This window comes from Poecile atricapillus, chromosome 11, assembly GCF_030490865.1.
Source record: "Poecile atricapillus isolate bPoeAtr1 chromosome 11, bPoeAtr1.hap1, whole genome shotgun sequence".
NCBI classification, from domain to species: Eukaryota; Metazoa; Chordata; class Aves; order Passeriformes; family Paridae; genus Poecile; species Poecile atricapillus.
Genome location: NC_081259.1, coordinates 15,290,184 through 15,312,779, shown reverse-complemented (window position 1 = coordinate 15,312,779; position 22,596 = coordinate 15,290,184). Strand labels below are relative to the sequence as shown.

At 39.0% G+C, this 22,596-nt stretch overlaps 1 protein-coding gene across 1 annotated transcript in view; it reads left to right on the top strand.

The window, feature by feature from the left end:
* TRPM1 (transient receptor potential cation channel subfamily M member 1) overlaps positions 1-22,058 on the top strand; it is an 83,113-nt gene extending 61,055 nt beyond the window's left edge. Inside the window, exons 16-27 of the mRNA XM_058847246.1 lie at positions 55-84; positions 2,498-2,787; positions 3,319-3,547; positions 3,845-3,967; positions 4,307-4,438; positions 6,411-6,539; positions 6,843-7,094; positions 7,632-7,806; positions 13,162-13,306; positions 15,397-15,596; positions 16,704-16,836; positions 18,677-22,058. Of these exons, the coding sequence (XP_058703229.1) occupies positions 55-84; positions 2,498-2,787; positions 3,319-3,547; positions 3,845-3,967; positions 4,307-4,438; positions 6,411-6,539; positions 6,843-7,094; positions 7,632-7,806; positions 13,162-13,306; positions 15,397-15,596; positions 16,704-16,836; positions 18,677-19,940 (3,102 nt within the window). The 3' untranslated portion in view covers positions 19,941-22,058. The remainder of the gene's footprint in view (positions 1-54; positions 85-2,497; positions 2,788-3,318; positions 3,548-3,844; positions 3,968-4,306; positions 4,439-6,410; positions 6,540-6,842; positions 7,095-7,631; positions 7,807-13,161; positions 13,307-15,396; positions 15,597-16,703; positions 16,837-18,676) is intronic.
* The last annotated feature ends 538 nt before the right edge of the window (positions 22,059-22,596 follow it).

Genomic DNA, 22,596 nt, shown 5'->3' with positions numbered 1-22,596 from the left:
CTTTCAAATTTTCCTCCCATCTAACTGATTTTATTTCTACTTTTTAATATTCAGCCAAAAGCTCTTAAACTACTGGGGATGGAGGTAAGTGGATTTATTTAAAATACTGGTTTTATCAAAACATTTCTTGGTACAGTTCTGTTCTTACTCTTAGCTTTTTCATTATTACTGTGATTTACAGATAATTTCAACTAGACAGGACATTCCATTTTCCAAATATAGTATTAAATGCTTCTGACCATTTTTTTTAAGGGTTACATCTTTCAAACTTCCTAAAGCTCTGCTTAATGGTTTTCAGGCATTTTTTAGCACTATTATGTAATAACATGCTTCATGGTGGAAGATACTGTAGATCTAATTTTTCATGTGTACACATTAACAACATTGAAAAGAGAATATAATCCAGCAGTGCTACTTATGGCAAAATCTCCTTTAACCATGAAATAACAATTTCTGTGCTTAATGATGTTTTACCATAGAGAAAATATTTAATTTGAGTGTAAACCAAGGAGGTCAGGTGCTGCCCTCCACCATAAAACATCCTTGCTACTGTCATGGCACCACGTTTTGTAAACAGTGATGCTGATCCAGAATTTTGGGTCCAGCCCCTACCTCAATTGCTTGTGTACCTGTAGAAATATGTAATTAAGCAGAAACAAATCTGGGATGAGACCTGAAAACTCTGTTTTAGAGGTAGTTGCTTTTGTTTCTGAAAAAAGAAATATCACTATAGACCAGGAAAGCAAGAGGGAGGTGCATTTCTCTGGGAAGTGGGATTTTACTAATGCTGTGATAGTGCTCAAGCACAGTAAGTGTTCATGCTGCTTGTGTTACAGATGATGTGAACCATACCCACACATAAATGCCCCTCTTTTCCCAGCCAGAGAAGCAGCTCATTTCTCAACTGAGAAATCTGTAGAGAACCTCTGAAAGAGGTTGTGTTTAATCTATCTGATCAGCTTCCTATTTCCTGCTGGATCAAGACCAAAAGCTCAGCCCCTCAGAGCTCTGACTCTTTTTGATTAGCATCGATCACAGTGCTTCTCCAAAAGAACATTTTGATCTTCCTGTTTCTTTCAGTGAGAAATGTTTCATGTGGCACAAGCTGAAGTGTTCTTTCCACTTGACAGCAGGTAGAGCCTGCTCCTTCTTCCAAGAGAAAGAAAAAGTTCAAAGAGCATTTACATTTCTTTTGCTGAATTGATCAATAAATTGCTGTGACTCTGTGTGGTTAGGTTTTTTTAATTTCCAGTGTTAGCAGCTCTAAAACAGGAAGGTTAGACTCCTCAGCACTTTCTGTCTTAGACAGGGTTTTGTTTTTATTTGATTTTCCTAGGGTGTAGAGGACCTAATTTTTTGTCCTCCATTTGAGATTTTATGTCCTCTGCCTCAGAGATAGGAAATACTTTGTGCAATTGATGACCCCTGAATTTTCCATAGAAGACAGAGGTCACCACTTGCAGTTCTTAAAACTGCTGAAGGAGAAGTTTATGCTCAGTTACTGAGCTGAGGAGTCATCTTTGGAAATGGTGTGGGAGGCTGAACTCTGAATTTGGATTTAAATTCACATTTTGTTGAAAAATAGTGCATTATGCTGAACTTGATTGAACAAGAACTGATTTTGTAGAATAGCAATTTCTTTTACTTGCAATCTACTTCTGAGATTGGACTAGGTCTCCAATGATGATGAGCTCTGTCTACACTTATATATGCAATGTTCTTCCTACATTTTTTAAACCCTAATTTTCCCAATCATGGCTTTTCTCCCTTCAGGATCCTGCTTCATTGTCACTACTTCCCTTCAGTTACTTCCATGTTGGTTCCTGTAGTAATGGCCTATCCTCCCTATCCCTTTAAGAAATGGGATACTTAATACCTACCATGTGCACTGCATACATAAGAGGAGATTGCTTATTCCAAGGTGAAGATTCCCTTTGGTATCTTGCTGTTCTTAAGGGTGCTGTGTGCCTGTCTTTGCCTTTTGCATGTTGCCATGGCCTGCATGTCAGTCAGAAAAGTGCTCTGGTACCTGGAAGATGTGCAGCACTGCTCTGCAGGGATAGACACAGAGATATGGAATTGGAAATGGCAGTGGAGCCTATCTGTAGGGAATTCAGCTTTGTTAGAGTTCCACTGACACTGCAGAGGAATTCATTAAGTCGTAATTTGTTGCAAACCAGCTATGCAATTCCATGTGCAGTAGATATCTGCAATTCACACTGCAATTCCAATGCAGTGTGAAGAGATGCCTTCAAGGCATTCTACTGCACTTTTCCAAGATGGGTGACTTGTAATTATGTGTACAAGAAACAGCACCCTGAATAAAATCTGTGTGTGCTTGCCCAGTGCATGCTCTGTCCTATTTCATGAATGGTAGCGAACAACAAAACCAAATTAGAACTTTGAGTATTAATGTGTCCTCTCAGTACTTGTTCCTTGCATGGTGCTGTTGTCAGGTGAGCTGTTAAAAGCTGATAGGAACAATTTTTCTTCCCAGGATGATGAGCCTCCCACCAAAGGGAAGAAGAAAAAGAAAAAAAAGGAGGAAGAGATTGATATTGATGTGGATGACCCAGAAGTGAGCCGCTTTCAGTACCCCTTTCATGAGCTGATGGTGTGGGCTGTGCTCATGAAACGGCAGAAGATGGCCCTGTTCCTTTGGCAACGAGGGGAGGAATCCATGGCCAAGGCACTTGTGGCTTGTAAACTCTACAAGTCTATGGCCCATGAATCTTCAGAGAGTGAGCTGGTGGATGACATCTCTCAGGATCTGGACAACAACTCAAAGTTAGTAGATGCAGAGCAGATTTCATAGCTACTTGCTAGAAGCTTGCTGAGAAATTTTACTTTTTAGTTCAGTACAATTCATTTCTAAATGTACTTTCACAGAATGCCATTTTGGAGCAAATTTATCAACTACAGACAAGGCAAAATGTGGTCTCAGGATCTTAAGGCAACACTAGGCAAGGAGAAGACTTGCATTTTTTCCAACAGAATGCATTCTTTCTTCAGCTTCTCTCTGTAAAACTAGCTAGTTTTATTCCACAAAGTTATTTTCAGAATTTACTCCTGCAAATTGAGTATGTGATGATATATCTAAACTGCCTTGAAGATGTTCTTGGTCTAAGCAAATTCCCTCTGTTCACTAACAGTTTGTTTGGAACTTTTGTAGACTGTCCCAAATCAAGCTTGAGATTAGTTGTTCTTGTCACTATACATGTGTGGATAAACATGATGCCCAGTGAAGAGAGCTAAAACCCCAAAGGAGACTGATTTCAGTGAAGTCAAGCTTCACTGATCTTATTTTGTATCTTCCAGAGATTTTGGCCAGCTGGCTGTTGAACTCTTGGATCAGTCCTATAAACATGATGAGCAGATTGCCATGAAACTGCTGACGTATGAACTGAAAAACTGGAGTAATTCTACCTGCCTGAAGTTGGCTGTGGCAGCTAAACACAGGGACTTCATTGCTCACACCTGCAGCCAGATGCTCCTAACAGACATGTGGATGGGGCGACTGCGCATGCGGAAAAACCCTGGCCTTAAGGTATTTCTGTTCTGCATTATTTCCAAACAGAGTTCGTTGGATGGAGCACTTTGTTATACATACTGTTTATATAGCAAAAATTGCAGGGTATTTGTGGAGATGGGAGGCTTTTCAGGATACCATATTTCATGCAGTACCTTATGGCTAATGCTTCTTAAGTACTTTCTCATTTATATAGGCTTGAGGATGGCAGAATATCTTGAATACTATTTAAAGGAAAATTTTGGGCTGGGACCTACCTTGTTACAAAACTCATAATATAAACAAATACTGAGTTGAGTTCTTTCTTGTTTACAGGTTATAATGGGAATTCTTTTCCCTCCCACCATCCTTTTCCTAGAGTACCGGAGTTATGATGACTATTCCTACCAGACATCAAAAGAAAATGAGGAAGGAAAAGAAAAAGAGGAGGAAAATGCGGTCAGTAATTGAAATTATTAGAAAGTTCTAATATCTCAGGACTACTCATTTTTCTGACTTCTCTGATTATGCTGTAGCTCACTCAGGTTAAAATCTCAACTGCCTCTGGGGGGTAAAATCAGTGAAGAATTATGGGAGTGTGTAGACTGGATTCTCAGGGCACAGGAAGTGCCTGTGTAGTTCCACAGATTTACAGAATTCTGTTTATATACTTTAAAGAAGAGGTCTGTTGCTCAGGGGAATCCCTGTGCAGTTAACAGTTGGCTGGGGCCGTGGTTGAGGAAAACTACTATTTTTACTGCTGTGTATTGATAAAATCTGACAACTTTGGTCTTCCAGGATGCAAATGCAGATACAGGCTCCCGAAAGGGAGATGAAGAGAATGGAAAGAAAAAACAACAGAGCCTTCCAATTGGAACAAAGATCTATGAATTCTATAATGCACCTATTGTCAAATTTTGGTTCTACACAGTAAGTCATGATGATTAAACTGATACTGATCGTTGTTCTCACACCTGTGAAGTGCAAAAGATTCCGATGTAAAAGTAATAACCATGTAATAAATAAATTTTTTACTGACTTTTGTGGAATCTGATGAGTAAAGCACTCTCTTTATTCAGAGGAAAATGCACAGGCAGTAAAACAGAATGAATAACTGAAGCTTACATTGTCAGCCTCTAAAGCTCTTACATGCTGTGAAGGAGGCTCTGTGTAGAATATACCAAACTAACTGCAAGCACCACAATCCAGTCACTCAATCCAAGCTAGGCTGATTCTCCTGCTTTCTAAAGGACCTGCCTCCTGTTGTGCATTGAAATATCCTTTAGGACCCAAGAAGTAACTCCATAGTATCATTTCCATTTGCTCTGATGGGTGCAGCCTAGATGGGAGCACAGATCCTAGTCTGCTAAGACTTCATAGGAACTTTTATTAAAACAAAACCAATCTAAACTAAAATACTTACTTTCGACAAGCATCTAATTTTCTGTTTATTGCATCAAGAATTGTCTGGTGTTAAACTATTATAATAGAATATCTATTTGTGCCACTGCTCATAAATTTTATGTGTGCCCTGTAAAATGGATACTGGTTTCTTATGTGTTCAAGATTAAGATGCCTGATACCTGATAGTTCATAGTAATACGTAGATTTTTAGTTTTAGCACATTTTAATCACAAAAAAACTACATTGATCCTTTTCTGCCACCTGAGTTAATAATTTAAAAATGAAACTCCTATTTAATTTCAAAGAAAAGTAGTCAACAGGGTTTTACAGTGCAAAGAAATGTTAGTAGACTAAAAAAGCCCCAGATATAAAGGGCCTGGTTTAGAGTGCTTTAGAATTGCTGTTTTCCTTCTTTCAACAAATGAGATAATTCAGCTGTCTCGATCATATATTCCACAGCCTCTGTGATTCCTTTAGCTGCTGGAGGCCCGTGGCTGTGCCAGTGTGGAGGGCTTTGCAGCAAGCCTGCTTCCTGCAGAGAAGGAAATATTTTTTCTTGTGCAAGTAAGGGTCTTCAGCAGCTGAATATTTCACACTTAGCCTCAACACACAGGTTCATATGAATGTCCTAATTAGCAAAGTTATTAGGGAACTGAGTAAAAGGGGGCTGTGCTTTCCTGCATTATCAGGCTCCTTAGCTAAGAGGATTTGACTGCCTTCTGCCTGATGTTTCTTCTCTGGTGATGCAGCCTTCTCTGCTCTTACTGAATTAGACTTCAGCAAGAAACTTGCTCCTGAGACTGGGAGCTACTTACAGTAATCAAAACACCTGCAAACTGTCCATGTGGATGGGTTTAAGTAACGAGTGTAGGAAGAGGAACTGATAAATGAAGTTTGTATGCCTCTGGCTTCAGCTGAAAAGCATATTCTGCCCAGATGGACTCGGCCACATCATTACAGAGTGGAGAAAGCAAGTAGGCTGTATGGCTCTTTATTTTCCCTTCCCCTTCCAGGCAGGTGCTGCTCACAGCTTTACTCTCTGTTCTGCCTTTAGATGGTGGGTAAACATTTCACACTGAAAATTCCATTCTTTAGAAAATTTCATTTTCTCCCTGAAATATCTTTTGGTTTGTTACTGTTTTGCTTCCAGGATTTTTTCCCTGCAAAGTCATTGAATCCTTTTTGATTTCTTAGCTTTGGATTTCCAAGGTCTCAGAATTTTTTAGTTTGGCTGGTCACCAAAGGCTGCTTTGCAGCTTGGAGACACCATCATCACCAGTTTGATGTTTACACAAGTGGTTATAGAAAATGGAGTAGCTCTTTTGGCTTACACTAATAATCCAGGACTTTGTAATGGAAATTAGTGTAGACTGGGGTTGTTTTGTGTGTGTGTGTGTGTGTGTGTAAGCCATCTTAAGTAATTGAATACTGCCTAATTTGGAATGATCCTAGGATACATCATCTAGAGTCCATAAAGGATTTTCCTCTTTTTTGGCAGATATCATACCTTGGCTACTTGATGTTATTTAATTACATCATCTTGGTGCGGATGGAACGGTGGCCATCAGTCCAGGAATGGATTGTCATCTCATACATTGTGACGTTGGCCTTGGAGAAAGTCAGAGAGGTGAAGTCTGACCATACCAACAACCATAAGCTCGCTCTTAAAGATTATAGTGGCGTGGACTTGTGCACAGGGTTGAGAGGCACACAGGAGAGAGAAGAGTCTCATATTCTGAGATATACTAATAACTGAAAGTATTCTTGCTTGAAACAAATTTTGCTGACAGTGGAGGGGGGCCTCAGACACCTGTTGAATATGACAAGATTGGTTTTTTTTCACCACCATTACTTCAAAAATGTAACTTGGAGCTTTTTCCAATTGTTTCATTGTTGCATGTTCATTCGTTTGTTTGTTTTTTCATTTCAGATTCTGATGTCAGAGCCTGGCAAGCTGAGCCAAAAAATCAAAGTTTGGCTCCAGGAATACTGGAATATTACTGACTTGGTGGCTATTTCAGTATTTATCATAGGAGCAATTCTTCGCCTGCAGAACCAGCCTTACATGGGTTATGGAAGAGTGATTTACTGCGTAGATATCATTTTCTGGTACATTAGAGTACTAGATATCTTTGGTGTGAACAAATATCTGGGACCTTACGTCATGATGATTGGAAAGATGGTTAGTGCCTAATTTGCTATAAATTATGTTTTTAAGAACTTTGTGGGAAATTAAATTCCATTCTGCTTTAAAAAGAGATTTTCTATCAAGTAGGACTGAATACAGCCTGTGAAAAGTAGCTGTATCAATTTCACACACTCACATAAGATATTATACTCATGCAATAACAGATGGCAGGTACACCAGGATCATGCAGGTACACAGGAGATGGTACAGCAATGATTATATCATGTCTTTGCAACCACAGAGGAGGTCTGTGCTGAAACCACAGCATAGTACATTTGTTGCAGAGGGGAACAGGGATAGCAAAGATTTTAGCATTTTAAGTATTTTTAAATATAATCTGTATTCCTTTAAGTAGCTACTTTTGCTGCATTTGTATGTATGCTTAATAGCTGAGTAGCACTTAAAGAATGATGTCAAGAAGATTCTCTTGCTGTTTTCATCTTTGCTGTAATGCGTGCTGGTAGACAGACCTGCTGCTGCCCCTGTGCTCCCTGGTGGTGCTAAGAGCCTCTCTGTGGTCTCTCCATGCAGATGATTGATATGCTGTACTTTGTGGTCATCATGCTTGTGGTTCTGATGAGCTTTGGAGTAGCTCGCCAGGCTATCCTGCACCCAGACGAGGAGCCCTCCTGGAGACTGGCTCGCAACATCTTCTACATGCCCTACTGGATGATCTACGGAGAGGTGTTCGCTGACCAGATAGACCGTAAGAGTAGAATTCATAGTAAGAGTCTGTTTCCTGTTTCTGAGGCAGATGATCAGATCCAAATTAAAGACTGCTTTTAATTTGGAAGTAGTGTTTTTGCTTTATGATGATATTGTTCTTGTTTTCTTGTGGCAGACGATTTTCTGTTCCCCACCTGCATGACTGCTCTCTTGGTTTTTTCAAATTCAGTTAACACAGAAAGTGATGTAGTCCAGAATGTTCTCCTGTCCAAGAGTGTGGCAGTGTTAAGTGTTCTGTTTACTTGCAGGGATCAACAGACATTGTTCTGAAATGTTCTTTTCATTCAAAGGTTTACTAAGAGTCAGTTCTAACAGAAGAAGAAAAGAAATAAATCCCTTGCACAGGAGGTTAAAATACACATATCCTTTCATCTCCAACTCACAAGAATGAGCTCATGCATTTTTACTCCCAGTCATACATCTGTCTGCTTTCAGAAATGTTTTCATTTCATGAATCACTCATGTTGTTCTTTTCTACACCTATGGGAAAACAAAACAAAAAAAGAAAACTCCACTTGATTAGCTTTGGATTTGGAAATCACCTTTCTTACAGGAAACCTGCACACTTTTAAAAAATAGCTGCCAGTATTTTCAAGGAGATGTAAGATGTCCTGTTACTGCTAATTTTGTGTTAATATTTGAAATTTGTAGGACAGTCCAATGTGCAGCTGGCCTCCTCTAGTGTGTATCATGTAGTTTGCACTTTATCTGAAATAATACAAGCTGCTGTTTCAGCTTTGTGTTTGTGTCACTTCAGTCACCTGCATATACTGACAGGTAGGGAAAGTGGAAGGCCAAAGAACCTGAAGGTCTAAGTTCAAAAACCATTAAGATTCATCATCATGAGAAGCTTCTATTCTAAATGTCATTAAAGTGTGCTTTAACTGTTTAGAAAGGAATAAAGTATCATTCATCTGTTTCTGAACAGTGTACAATCAGATCAACTTCATTTTCCTGGTGAATGCTTGTTTCATTAATGTAACTTAGTACAGTAAGTTATCCTCGACAAGTGAAGGGTCAAACCAGTCATCTGCTGTCTGATAGTGCAGTTTTGGTGCACATGAGAGATCCTGAGCTTATCCTGGTTCACAAGTGGGACAATTCTCCTGTGGAGAGGAAGCGACTGTAATGGGCTATCCCTTATCTCACCATGTGCATTCAAATCCTACTTCAGTTTGAACAAAGAATGTTTGCCAGTGTAAAGAGTTTGATTTCTTTAAAAATCAAAACACATAACCCTGCCAGCCATCTCTTTAGCATAAGAGGTGTCCCAGGCTTCTGTCATGCTTCCAGTCATTTCTCAGTCATATACTCAGGATGCTTTGGATTGGAAATCGTTCTTCAGAAGTTCAAAAGATTTGGGGGACAAAAGGTTTGGTCTTTCTTTTTTGGTTGTACAAGTTCAGCTACTTGGTCCTTTCCAGGTCAGAAGCTTTTCTGTGTGGGTAGCCTAAGCATAAACTAACTTGGAAATTTGTGGGTTTGTGTTGTTTTAATATTAAAATGATTCAGGCTATGCAGGACATTCTTCTACACTGCCTTACAATTGTTCTCTACATTTCTCCTGTGTAGAAGTCTATGGACTGACACATGAAGATCTTCTTGCTTTCAATTAGAAGTTTTCACTCTAATCTGTCTGTGGTTCTCTGTACACCACCAAAACAGCCTCTGGAGTCAAGAGTAATGGCTATGGGCACTCTAATATGACTCTTGACTCAATTGCTAATGGCTGGTTTTGGCAAGGCCCAGGGGTGTAAATAATTTATGGAAGGAGTATTACATCAAATTTTCCCTCTGAAAGAAGGCAGTTGGACTTTGTCAGTAGCTTCTTTGAGGATAGGTTGTCCTCTGGAGATCACAAGTCACAGAATTTGCTGGGCTTGGAAGGCATCTTTGGAGATCATCCAGTTGAACTTTCCTGCTCAAAACAGAGTAAATTAGATTTATCCCAGATTGCTTAGGGACTGTCCAGTCATGTTTACAGTATCTTGAAGGATGAAGACTGTGCAGCCTCTCTGGACAACCCAGTTTAAATGGAATTGCCCATCTTTCCACCTTTGCCTGTGGAGGCCCAGGGGTCATGCCCCAACCCTGGTGGGGCAAAGGCAAATGGAGAGAGACGCCCCTCTAGAAAAGGCATCCCTCCCATGTGCCTTTGCAGTCATATGTTAATGTCTCATTAAGTTTGTTCCCTCATTGGTTTGTCAGTTATGTCACCCCAGTGCAGCCCCTATTGACCATTTATGTACCCTTTCCAGAATGTTCTTTCCTCCCTCAATCCCTTCCCTCTCTCACTGGCTTGTTTTTGCCACAGTGTACTCCACTCCTGTTGTCCTGTTGGTTCTCCCAACCCTTAGCTGCTCCCATGCACCACTTTCCTTTATCCCTATTGGCCCTTGACCCTCAGAGCTGCACCTTTTGCCCATTTAACCCTGAGCCCTCAGACCAACTCTTGTTCTCGTCCCTGAACCTATTCGAGGCTGTGTTCAATAAAGCACTTGTTGGTCACCAAACGAGAACCCACCCCTTCGTGTTAAATCCTCAGCGTTTTCTACGGCATGCTCCGGGCTCAGAGACGCAGGTCGCTCTCTGGGATCGTGTTGTGGCACATGCTGTAACATTTGCTCACTGCCCACTGCTGCTTCTTTCACTGAGAAGAGTCTGTCCCTGTGTTCTTTTCTCCCACACATCATCAGGTATTTATAACATTGGTAAGATCTCCTTCACCTTCTGCAGACTAAATTATTGCAGCTTTCTCAGTCTTGCCTCACTTTTCAGACAGTCCAATCACCTTAGTAATCTCTGTGGCCCATGACTGGACTATTCTGATATGTATGTCCATGCCTAATTTCTATGGGGGAGCCCAGAACCAGACACACAAGTCCAGGTGTGGTTTCACCAGAGCTGAGTAGAGAGGAATAATTACCTCCCTTAATTTGCTGGTAACACTTTTCCTAATGCACCCAGGAAGCTCTTGTGTGGTTCACTCTTTAGAAGATGTGCACAAGCAAGAAGTTACCAGTATCTTGTACACAACAGCATCATATTCTTAAAAAATAGAGAAGCCTGGTTGAGTTTCTTTCAATAGCATGACTTTTCTTACCAGCATTTAGGAATTGGCAAGCAAGTAGCCAGACTGGTAGTCAAAATGGGTATTAATGATACTGATGTCATTACAGCACATATTAGCATGTCTATTAATGGAATTGTAGCTATTCAAAAGAAACAGCTGACAGATTCAAAGCCAGGGTGGTTAAAAAAAAAAAAAAAAAAGGGAAAAAAAAAAACCAAAAAGGAGAAAATGTTTCCATAATAGCTAAAAGAATGATATTTGTGTGATAATTTTGAGTTGCTTCGTGTTGACGGCCAGTTTTGTTTACTTGCCAGAAGTATCATGTATATAAATGATCATCTGCCAGAAGCATTTTGTGATATATTATTATCATTAGTTTGCTGCCATATGTAACATTTGGGGAAAACAGCATGGAAAGGAAATTGCAGAATGCAATGCATTTTTAACAAAGACGTTTCTTCTCAGCATATGTCTCTTCTGACATTTGAATTGTTTATCTTTTCTTGGCAGCAGAACTGTATTTCCAATCATCTTTTTTTGGGTTCTGTTTCTTTATTATTCTGTTGTTTTCTTTTTTCTCTCCCTGCTTCCTTTAATATTCCATTCCTTTGGAATGATGTTCAGTCTATGCCATGGAAATCAATCGTAAGTCTCTGTGGAGAGCTGATTATCTCATTTAGCTGAATGTGCTTATTTAATATTTTTCTTGACTAGTTACTCATATTTTAATTACAGCACTCATCCAATATTCAGGTGTGAATGTTGTTTTTCTACTGTAATAGTTTCATTTGAAAATAAGCAGAGGAAAAATATTTTAATACAAAATGCAGATCAGAAGTTTTAACTGAGTTTAAGTTGTTGCTAAGACTTGTTTCCAGTACACCACCAGTAAAATATTAGGTTTTTTTTAAAACATGATGTGTAAGTGGCATTGTAGAATTAATTCCCTTTGATTACATAGATAAAATATTACTGTGGTTTTGGCAGTATTTTCATTGGTACATTTGAATAAAATTAGGATTCACTTAACTTGCTTGCTATACTTTTCTTAGGAAAACCAGAGGAAAATGTAGGTCTGATGTTTGAAAGCAAGTAAAATAAATGTTTTTAATTATAGTCCAAATAGCTCTTTGATACCTCAGTAAATAAGCTTAGTTTGTTTTCAAATATTTTGAAGTATTTTTCAAGTGAGATTGAAGCATTGGGGTTTTTTGCAAAATGTTTAGGAATACTAGGTTTTCTATTCACATAAACTAAATCTGTTATGAACTTTGTCAGACTTTGCATTTGCTTAGATTACAGCTAAAGAACCTGTGGCTGACAAAAACTTTACCTGCTACTAAATGGCTCCAAAAGTTAGCCTTACATTTGAAATCAGATATGTTGGCACTGCGCTTACATACAGAACAAACTTGCTGCATTTACAACTCCAAGACATCTCTTACCCAAGACAACCTGTGTAATCTTAGAATTACTTTGGGCAATTATTTTTTATTGGTTTCATCAATATTCTCAATTTTTGTCCCATCTTCAGTAGTCTTGTTTTGCTGTTACTATATAATTTTCATTTTAGAATTTGATTTTTTTGGTAGCATTAACCTGCTGGTAACATTACCAGCCCCAGACAGGTCAAGTAATAGTCTGGGATCTATCTAGGGAATCCAGTAAGGGGCGAAAGAGACATGGTTAGAGACAGAAGGGTTCATCCAGGGGACTAACACTGGTCCAAGGTCCATCCTGGAGGCAGGGGGAGACATAGCTCAGGCAGGGACCAAGTGTGCAGAGGGGATGTAGCTGTAAACCCCCAGTGAAGCTGGTCAGGGCCATTAAAATATACATAAATACATAAATATATAAAATAAAATATATTGAATATATTTAATACACTGTGCCCCCATACATGTTGAATTTATGCTCAGCAATCTGGTACCACTAAGGCAATGCTTTTATCTCTTTGGCAAGTTATGCTCACAAGCAAGGTTTAATAATTCATTTGTAATTCCACTATTAATATGTACGTATACACATTTAGATCTGGTCTTTGACTGTTACTGTGAGAGAAAGAAAATCCATGTGAATAGAAAGCCATACTGTACAGTACGGGGTTGCCTCTGTTCATTTATATGGAATATGTAGCTAGAAGCAGAATTTGAAGTAAAAATTTTGCATACAAAAACGCATGTGTCATCATTAAATAAATGTGAGTAGTATTTTTAAATATTGGGCAATTTGTGAAAAATACCTTTCCCATTTTTCCTTCAGCTCCTTGTGGGGACAATCTTTATGATGACGATGGTAAACGCCTCCCTCCCTGCATCCCAGGGGCCTGGCTCACTCCTGCTATTATGGCCTGTTACCTTTTGGTAGCAAATATCCTGTTGGTAAACCTGCTGATTGCTGTCTTCAAGTATGTAAATGATCATTCATCTTTGTCTTATTGTCAAGTTAAAGTTTCTGTTCGAGTCCATCAACTGATTCTGCAAGGAATCAGAATTTTGCATTCACTCTCAGAATCTCATTATTCCATGGATGTGACTGGCAAATACTGGCAACAGGGTGTACCGTGGAGAAGAGTGAGGAAAGGTGCCTTTGAATTTGCCAGCGATTGCAGCAATGTATGTGAGAGAATATGGCTACTTCAAATTACCCTTTAATGGACAGTGACAGGCCTCAAGGTTGCTCTGGAAAGATGAGAAATAGGATCCATGAAACCTGGCACACACCTGACAGAAACTCACGTAGCCATTGGCAGTCACAGCTCTGCGGGAGAACAGCAGAACAAAACTCAGAGTGTCAAAAGCCCAAGGCATTTCCACTACATCATCTGGCTTTTTTTTAATCTTGTTTTGTTTTCCATTTAGAAAAAGAAATTAGAGCCTTGCAGAGTCCTTTTTTGACCCAAAAAAATCTGTATTGCCTTGAACCAACAGGAAGGATGGCTGTGTGTTGCCAAGGTCTGTGGCCAATCCAAGCAGTGTGCAGTATGCACATATCTATATTTGGACTTATCTGGAGTAAAACTAAATGAATTTCTGTTGCTTATTCTTCCTAGCTGCACTTAGGTTGCATGATTTTCCTCTCATGATGAAGGGATTAAAAGAAAAGAATAATTACTTGCTGATAATGCTTTCTGAACAGAGCACCTGAGAAAAGCAGGTGATCCATTTTTGTTGCCTTCAAACATGTAGTTTTGGAGAACTTGTCAGCGTAGGTAGCCTGTGTCACAAATGCAAAAATAGTACTTTGTGTGCCCAGAAATCTGCAGCTCACAAAGCCTGTCTTTCATTTGATCTATGTAGCTTAAAAGGTCATGAATTTAAAGTACTCAAATGCCAGTCACATAGCTGGGGAGAAGGGGAAGAATCTTACAATGGTAGCTATTATTGGCTGAAGGACCAAGGAATCAGCAGTTTGGGAAGTAGGTCATGCTATTAACTCCTGCCATCCCAGCCTGCTTGCATAGGGTTGACATCTGCCTGGGGAATTCCTGCCATAAAGGAGACAAGGAATGGAATAAAGGCAGATTGTTACTTATTATGGATCATAGTCTCCTGTGTACTTAACCTAAAGAAAGCAAAAGCTATGGGTACACAGGCATTCTTTGGTTTTGAAGTGATGTTTTAACTGGTTTTATGAATGTAGATATTCTAAAGCACATAAAGTTAGGAGATAAGTGGACAGAAAATATAAAGAAGAAGTTCCAGTATCACCACCATTATAGAAGTCAAGTGAGCTCTCTGAAGATACTTTAAAATAGCTTGGAAAGTGTTTTCTAAGACAGAATATCAAGTCTGCTTTCTCTTAGTTCATAACTGTGACTGTTGTTTTATCTGGATTGACTACTATCACTTCATATCAACTGAATTTCAAAATTAAACATCTTTAAAACACACCTTACATTGCTGTAAAAATGATGAAGCTTCCAAAAATAAATCCCTTTACAAGAATATGCATCATGTTTCCAAATCAGAAGTATGAGGGAGTAAAGTTTGAATTTAGGACATTCTGTGAAAACTTGAAAAGTCTTCTATGTAGGTCAAGCTGATTAGCATATTAAAGGCAGACTATGTGAAGCTTCTGAGTTTAGCATACAAAATACTTTTCATGGATTTAATACTTTGTGTAGCATCAAATACTGGCATGTGTTAAAAGAAATAGTTTATAACCAAGCCCCAAAATGCCAATTATGTGATGCATAAATTGTGTGAGTTTCTTTTCACCGGCACCCAAGGGATTTGTACAGTAGGAGCAAATGGTCTGAGAGGCCTGTTCTGAGTGGTGCCTGAGGGATGCAGAGCACTTTCTGTTTTCTACCTTCAAAAGGAGCAGTGAAATCATGAGTTCAGTTTAATCCTGTTCAGTAGCACCAATAGAGAGCTGAACCAAGCAAATCGTGTGGCTCCATGAGGCTCTGTAGCTGCTGCTTTTTTCAACATAGTATTGTTCAATAAGTAAGATTAGGGACCTTGTAGCAACTGTACCTATGTTTCCTTTCAGCAATACCTTCTTTGAGGTAAAATCAATATCCAACCAAGTGTGGAAGTTCCAGCGGTACCAGCTGATCATGACATTCCATGACAGACCTGTCCTGCCACCACCAATGATTATCTTCAGCCACATCTACATAATCATCAAGCGGATCTGCTGCCGCTGCAAGAAGGGTGATGGAGACCAGGATGAGCGGGACAGGGGACTGAGTATGCAAGAAATCTTCTCTAAATTGAGCTCTTTGTACCATATTAGCAGAAAGCAGCAGCTTCTACAATGAACTGTTTTGTTCACCTTGACCATCTAGTGTATTTGCAGAAGACAGTATGGGCCAATATTAGTATCAAGTTAAGAGCTCTTGGGCTCTGTGGGTGCCTGAGAATTTGCAGCTCTCTGATGCTAATAAAGATCTCCTTTAAAATGCTTTCTTAAAACAGCGGGATGGTATCTACTCAGTCCAGGGATTTACCAAGTTCTGGTGATGCCCATATGTCGGGAGGGGCAAATAGGAATTTCAGAAGAAGGGATCTCAGTTTCAAATGTCAGCTATAGTGTCAGCTCTGTGATTGTGAGCAATCTGTGACTGCAAGTATCCCCACTATCATTTAGAGATTTGTCTGTCATTTCACAGGGAAACTGAGCATTCTTCTCCTAACATACTCTGTAACTGTTAATTAATATTTTCATTATATGGATCATGAAAATAATCAGAGGCTCACAACATCCCCGTTTCTACATTTCACAGGAAACATTTTTGCACAATAGGAAAAAGGAAAATGAAAAAAGGAAATGTAACACTCCTTCAAAATGCAAAGAGAGAAATCCAGATATAGGATGAATTGTTCCCAAAAGCTTGTGTTTCCCCTGGATTTTTCTTATGCAATTGGAAATTTCTTAACTTCTTATCCAAAGAATATCTGTGAACAATCTGTTGCCTATAACTGGCATCCTTTTTAGAATAACACTTGAATAAAGAAACAGTCAAACTGGCAGAGATTGCCCAGGTCTTTTTCTTGTAAAAACTGCTCAGTTTATTCAATGCACAGCTGTTAAACAGTGCCAAAGTCATTCAGAACATTGAGCCCTCCCGTGGATGGCCATGGAAACAGATGATGGTCATAATGCATTCCACTGCCTTCACAGCTCCAGCCATCCTTAGCTAAGTGCTCATTGCCTGTTTTAAAGAATCATTCCTTCATTTAGTGCAGGAGTAGAATCCTGCAGTACGTCCAAAATAAACTGCTAATTTGGATTTAAATTGTCTGCCAGAAGTTCAGAAAAAGGAAACTCCTCTTCTGTTCTTCTCTTTTGCACAGAATTATTTCTGAATGATGAAGAGCTAAAAAAATTGTATGAGTTTGAAGAGCAGTGTGTAGAAGAATACTTCCAGGAGAAAGAGGACGAGCAGCAGTCATCTAATGATGAACGCATCAGAGTTACCTCTGAAAGGTACCTATTGTAACAAAATAATCCACACCATTTGTCAGGAACAGTCTTTTTAATAGCTTCTTTATACCCACGGTTGAGTTAAAATACAAAAGATTTTGATCTTGAAGAAAACCACCACCAAGTCAGAAGCTGATCTGAAACCCAAATAACTATCTGAGCAGGTGCATCTCTTAAAAGAGCAAACTTCTTGTTATTCCTTCTGTTATGTCACTAAATCTGCTGGTTTGGCTAGCTTTGTTATGAAAACATCTTCGCTTATGATGAATTTTATATCTCTTATCCATCTGAGAATCACAGTCATGCTTTTTATCCATTTGAGAAAACTGCTGCTTGTTGAGTTCCAGCAGTTCATCCAACCATGAGAAACATGTTGGAGCTTAATGACAAAAGCAATGAGGTTCTTCCCATGGAACACTAGGGCCTGGGACTCACAACTGCTGAATTTTAATCTCTGCCACAGATTCTGTTGCAGGCTTTGAACAAGGCATTTAGCTTTTCAGTATGAAATTCCCTATTTAAAATATGGGGAATATTCACATGTAAATCATTATGCTTGTTCTGAGGACTAGGTAATGTTTGCAGATTGCTGTGTAAGCACACAGTGCTAGTGGCAGCAGCCTTTTTACCAGGTCACTTGGCAGGACATTCTGTCAGTAGATCTAAGTAAGTCAAGAGATGGGGTCTTCTGTCACTTCCTTGAAATTAAAAAAAAATTCTCCCTGTAATGAAAATTATATGCATTTTAAACACTCTTTCACCTTAATCTATCTCACAGTATTCTATTGATGAGGTACTCCACATACATATTTATCTATATATCTATATGCATCTTCATTTTAACATTTGTTATTAATTATCTCTGTGTAATTCTTTAATGAATAATAATTCTTTAATAAATAAACTTCTTTCCCTTGAGAGAGGACCTGAACATCTTGCATTATTATATTTGAAATTTGAGAATAGAAAAGTAAACTAAACCTGCTACATATATTCAAGTAGTTTCTATCACACTGGTTATCCCTGGCAATTTGTCAAAATCCTAGGTATTGTGGTAGAGAATAATGCAGGGCTGATAAGCCTCACTGATTCACTGTGGTCTATGGCCACAAAGCAGATTTGCTTATTTCTCATGGCTCCTTGCTCCAGATGCTTCGTCATCCTCTGTGTATGGGAGCAATAAAACATTAATTTAATTTCCACAGTAGATTTACTAGTATATGATCTCTAAGCCACATTCCAATTAATTACCTTTAAGTACATTTTTCTGGTACTATCACATCCATTATGATATAAATAAGAAGAAAATGGGAAAAAGTATTATTTTAATTGAATTAGATGATAGTTCCACTCCCTTCAGCTGATACAAAACAGAAAGTTATTTCAAGAGCTAAAGCAATCCCATCAACACCAGCATGTGCTTCTCTCTCATACAGCTGCAAAACCTGTTTTACAGCATGCTTTGATGCTATTTTAAGTCACCCTGTGAGCATGTCATTAGAAAGTACTTTTCATGTAATTAATTTGATTCTTCACAGTGAAAGAGAACAACTGAGCACACAGTGGGTGGCACACACAGAAATGTTAACAGTAGTCTGTCCCTAAGGGCTCTTCTACCATGAATATAAGGGCAAAGTTCAAATACCCCTCTAATACGGTGTACAGAAAGCATAGGTAACAAGAAAATGCTCGTGCTTTTGTTGCTACACATTGGAAAAAAAGAACAAGGCATGATACACCACAAAATTCTGCCTTAGGAAGAAATCAGGAGCTGGGTGCCTCTAATGGGTTACTGGACCATTCTACAGGTTCTGTTCTCTGCTTCCTTTTTTATACTCCACAGAGTTGAAAATATGTCTATGAGGCTGGAAGAAGTGAATGAAAGAGAACATTTTATGAAAGCTTCTCTCCAGACAGTCGACCTCCGGCTCTCTCAGCTGGAAGAGCTCTCTGGTCGGATGGTGAATGCTCTGGAGAAGCTGGCGGGCATCGACAAATCCGAGCTGACGTACACACGCTCGCGGGCTTCGTCAGAGTGTGACGCTGCTTATCTCCTGAGGCAGAGCAGTGTGAATAGCTCTGATGGCTACAGCATGTACAAATACCACGTCAGTGGCGATGAGCTGACCTATGATGACAGCACCACGCCTATGTCACCAGCCATGCGTAAAAAAGCCCACTCTATTGGTACCAAAGAAGATGGAGCAGACCCAAGGATGCTGGTTCCAGAACACCAAACTGGACTCCATACCTCGAGTGCTAATGCAGTCACTACAGCAGATCATAGTAAATCCACATTAGAAATTGCACAGAATGTTTCCAGCCCCCGTTCTGGTTCAGGCGGTTTGGGGAGTGAGAAGCAGGGGGTTTTCAGTAGTGATGGAATGATTCCTCAAAGTGTAAACCAGATGAATGCTGTTACAAACAGTCAGTCAGTAGCAGGGCCAGATTTTCAGAACACTCAGTTAAAAGTAGAACGTACCAAGTTAGAAGCAACCATCTCTTATCCCTTGGACAAATCCAAAGCAATGCGCTATTTTCCCCCTGAAACTTTCAGTGCTTGTCAAACCACTATGATGAAGTCAAGGAGCTTTATATTTGCACAAGGTGGAAAACTGGTTGGAGGAGTTAACAACTGGACCTCGGAATATAGTACCATTATGGATCAGGTGTGCCCTTCTACAATTGAACAGTGGGCCACTGAGTGGAAATACGAAGTTGAGCAGCAGCTTTCTCAAGAGCGTCCTCCAGAATACCCCGGGCTGATCTCTGAAGCAGAAAGGCAAGCAGAGGAGAAGCAGATGGACACAGATGACGATAGTAATGTTGTTGAAGCAGGTATGAGTGCCTCTTACACCTCTATGCCTGCCACTGTCAAGGCTGAGAAGGAGAATTTACTGTCAGTAAAGCCAGAAAGGACTTCTGGGTTCCCATCAGTACGCTCCAAGAGCTTGCACAGCCATTCCCGGAAAGCCAAGTCTGTGAAGGACAAATTAAATAGACCAGGACATGCCAGCAGTGTAACTAATTTGGTGGTAGCTTTTGGCAGTGCAACAGAGGAACAGAAAACCAGGCAAGAAAATGCATCCACAGAAACTGAATGTTAAAGTGGCTTATGGCCCCTGTTTTACCAATAGTCAAGAAAGCAGAGTGACTAATTGAACAAATTAGCCATTTTAAAATTAATTTCTAAAGAAGAATTTTGAATATATGTATTTATTTTAAACTTAATAGATACATGTTCTGTTCTTAAATGCTTGCTGGGTTGGGTGAAAGGGAGATGTTCTCTCAGGGGCAGATAAAAAGTAGGTATGGTTCACAGATGCCGACCATATAGCTCTTCCTTTATTCCATTTCAGCCTCCCTCATAAGCTCATTTACTAACAAGCTCTTTATAAAAGCTCTTAGAGGAAGAGCAATATTATAATGTAATAAGGTTATCAGAAGATTTCTCAAACAGAACAATTTTTAACCAGCCTTAGTTCTATCCTTACTTATGCAGCTGGTTTCTTTGTGGCCATGGTGTTTTTCAGATCAAAACAAAATTGTTGGAGGCAAGGAAAAATTATGCAGTCCCCTCTTTCACTTCTGAGTTCATGCATGCTGCTTAGCTTCTCTTTCAGAATGGCATGACATAGCAGTTTTCATCCACTAAAATTGGTCAGAGTGGTAAAATACAGTTGTGTTTGGAGAAATCTGACCTGGAAAGCCACGTGCGGACATATTCTTAATCTGTCCTTGAACTTTAGTGGCATCATTTTGCTTTCAGGATCACATCTGTCCCCAGCCCAAAGCATGCTGACAGCCTTAAACTGTTGAAAAACAGTGATCATTGTTTCAAAATGTTTTGGGAGATCGTAATAATAGAAATCCAAGATCTGCATTAGTGCTTTATATAAATGAGGATTACAACAGAAGTCCTTGTAGACTTAGGATAAGATTCTGACTTCTTTTAGATGCCTGCAAGGGAAACAAAACAGAACAGGAAAGGTGTTCTAATCAGGTGAGATCAAAATACACCTGATCTTTGCTTGAAGCAAATATACTGTGACAAATTCATCTTCCATTTTGCAATTTCATTATGACACATGAGGAACAAGGAACGGTTTCTGAGAGTCTGTCTAAACAAAATATAGATTTTCCAGATGAGAACAGAAATTCTGTACATTTTCTTGAGTAAATTTCAAAAACAAATGTCAAAGGAGAAAAAAGTTTCTACAGCAAAAGTGTTTTGAGGAGTAAGAGTGGAAATCAACACCCGTAGTTAGATGTTTCCAGAGCACTTGTCTCCGCAGTGGCATTCTAAGTACTGAGTTTTGATAATTTTTCTTCATAATAGCAGGGTGTTATTCACATCATTCCTCCCCGTTAAGTTTTGGGAACTTTGATTTCCCAAATATTCAGCACCTCTCTTTGCAGGGGATGCTTACCACTGAGCAGGTAATTTTGAAAATGAGTTAAAGGCATGTTACTTATTCACAGAATACTGCTCAAAGGTTTATGCTTAACTCATTACCCATCAGGACTCATTCATATGCTATTTTGAAAAGACCTCATTTCTTTTTTCACTCACCATCAGTCCCACAGGCAGGTCTCAATGTCCTCCTTGACAATGATGCTTACAGCGTTTTGAAATGCAGAGATTGATGGAAGACTCTACAAATGCATTAATGGTATCTGATTTGTATTGTTTGCATTATATTTTCATTCTCCATCCATACTTATGCTCTGAAGTACTGTTACCAAATGGAATGATTGTGGAAAGTGCATAGACATTTCACAAAGTTCAGTCATCCTTTCTTTTGGATTTTTACTATCTTGGTTCTGAGCAGCAGGTTTACTGGTTTCACTGCTGTTGGAACACTGTTGACATTTTGCTTTTTATGTGGGCTTCTCTTTTCTTCAATTTTAGGGAACTTGACATTTTGTAAGAACAGAATGACATTTGAAATTGTTTCACTTCCATGTTTACTTCTGTGTTACCATTCTGTGCAACTACATAGCCATTGTGTATATGTGGTTAAAATAGCCTCCAGTTTGCCAATGCCTTTTTATTGTTTGCCTGCACATTCACCAGAAATGGATTCATTAACAAACACAAAGGGATGCAGCTTTTCAGCACTGTGCTAAACAAGCAGTATGCATTGTGGAATGGAATACAGTGTGTTGCATACCTCTTGTAACATTGTCTTTATAACATGTGTGTTAATCATGCTTTTGACCAATTAATTTTTTAGCATTTACATTGAAAATTTATCTGATAGCATGTAGATTTCAAACGAAAATATTTTTCCTTTGTATTTATATACTTCCTTTGTGTAAAAATATTTATAAAGAAACACATGAAAAATACGGCAAATTAATTCAATATACCTTTTTTTTTTCCTCTATAATGTCAAAACACTTCCCTAATCTGTTTCTTCTTATGCAGTACATGGGCCAAACATTTTCTAAGCAAAGTTTCTTTCTTAACACTTGCCAGTAATTTTCCATAAAATTTTCTATATAGGGATGATTTTAAGAGGTTTGGATTTTTCCTGTGCTCTCACACAGCATGAACTGAATGACAAGCTCTCTGCCATTTCCTGTGAAGTGATCACACTGGCTTTGGCAGAGTCATTTTAGACATAGAGCCATTTAAATAAGATTTAAATATGGTTTTGTATGTGCATAGAAGACAAATAATAGATTTGGAGCTCATTAAGCAGAATAATGACCAACACATTTGCATGTCTGCCTCCATGCTTTCTTGAATACTGGCTG